Source organism: Propithecus coquereli, unplaced genomic scaffold (genome assembly GCF_000956105.1).
Source record: "Propithecus coquereli isolate 6110/MARCELLA unplaced genomic scaffold, Pcoq_1.0 Scaffold155, whole genome shotgun sequence".
Taxonomy (NCBI): Eukaryota; Metazoa; Chordata; class Mammalia; order Primates; family Indriidae; genus Propithecus; species Propithecus coquereli.
In genome coordinates this window covers 525,572-527,245 of record NW_012139969.1, presented here as the reverse complement: position 1 = coordinate 527,245, position 1,674 = coordinate 525,572, and the positions used below count along the sequence as shown (strand labels likewise).

Here is a 1,674-nt window from a genome sequence, read left to right as displayed (position 1 = left end):
CGTGGGGAAGGGGCGGGTGGCGCTGCCCCAGGGCGCCCCTGCCGGCTGGCCCGGGGATGGAGCGGGCCGGGCCTGGCCGAGGTGCTGCGGCTGTGGCAGCCAGTGGGGGGGTCGCGCCGTGGCACTGACTGGCCTCGGACTTCGAAGCTCCCGGGGCCTGGTGGCGCGCTGGGGCTCCGGCATGGCTCGCGCGCCCGATCTGGCGATAGGAGCGCGGGCCGAGCCCTCGGGCCTCCCGCGGGGCCTGGCTCACGTGGATTGCGGGGGCGGGGACGGGGGACTGGGGGCGGCGGGCGCTGAGGCGCCGCGGGCCCTGGACGCGCCCTGCTGGGACGGGACGGCCCTGCGGTTTCCTCGCCACCGCTTGACTCACCCTCTGGCCTCAGCCCAGGATGGCGGGATCGCCCCGAGGCGGTAACTGCCCGTACTCTGCAGCCAGGCCGGCCCCTGCTCCGGGACCTTCCGCCGCCTGCGGGCGTCCGTCTGCGGGTGGGTGGGTGCGCGGGGCCGCTGGCTTGCACACATGTGCCTTGGCCCGAGCGAGGAGAGTCGCAGTTCTGGAGTGGCGTGCGTGCAGATGTGGGCCATGCACGTACGTGCAGGCATGGGTTTGCATGCGTGGCGGCGGCCTGTGTGTCAGCCTGCTGGGGTGCACGTGCGCCCCAGAGCCGCCGGGAGGGGCTCGGGGACACCCGGAAGCCCGCAGGGTCCAGTGCGCGGCAGCCCCAAAGCGAGGCGGGCCGTGAGCCCGGGGCACCAGAGTTGGGGCAGGGCGGGTAGGGGAAGGGGGGCGGAGGCCGCTCCTGGGACCCTTCCCCCTCCAGTGGAGACTGGGCTGCCCCAGGCTGGGCTGGGCTGTAGCTTTGGAGAGCCCGGAGCCTCCGCTGGGGGGTTGGGAGGTGTGAGGACACCGGCGCTGGTCGGGTCCAGCCCTCCAGGAGAGGCCAGATGCTGGCTGCCGCTGGGCAGGAACCACGTTCTTCCTGGTCTCTCCCAGCGTCCGTTCCGAGGCCCCAAGGAGGTGGAAGTGGGAACTGGGCCACGGAGCGGTTTGTTTTCCCTGTTGTGTGGGGCAGGCGTGGTGGGCTCTTCTGGACCCTGCCCTGGGTCCTGGCTGGGAGGACCAACAGAACCGCCTCCAGGGGTGATGTGAGCCTGCTCCCTGGGCTCCGCCCTCTCCAAGTGCTAGCCGGCCCCTCAGTGTGTGGGTCAGTGAGAGAGGCACCTACATTTTGGCTAGTCTCGAATAGGGGAGGGGCCTCACTTGAGGGAGTGTATACTGGGCTCTCCATCTCCTAGTGACAGGAGATAAGGTCACCCCCCCACACCCCCCAACGTTCTTCGCTGGCTCCCTGGAGACTCCCCCAAAGACTCCTCAGGGTCCCAGGTGGCTTTGTATCTATAGGCTGGGTCCCAGGCGCAGTCTCAAGAAGTCTCCAGGGCAAAGGGCACTCTTGGGCTGAGCTCAGGAGAGAAGGACTCCTGGGGCTGGGGGTGGGTATGGAGCAGGCCCCAAGGAGCATGTGGGGGAGGTGAGAGAAGAGCCAGCACTTAATTAGCCCAGAGCCTTCCTGGGCAGGGCTCAGCACCCCCAAAACCGTTGGACTCCTTACAACATTCCTGGGGAGTGAGGTGGGGCCTTTCCCCCAGGATGCAGGTCCCTGTCATAGGACA

General features: G+C 69.2%; 1 protein-coding gene across 1 annotated transcript in view; it reads right to left on the bottom strand.

Moving 5' to 3' along the window:
• LOC105807227 overlaps positions 1 to 588 on the bottom strand; it is a 68,478-nt gene extending 67,890 nt beyond the window's left edge. The window contains 1 exon segment of the mRNA XM_012640544.1: positions 374 to 588. Coding sequence (XP_012495998.1) covers positions 374 to 588 — 215 coding nt within the window.
• Between the last annotated feature and the right edge of the window lie 1,086 nt (positions 589 to 1,674).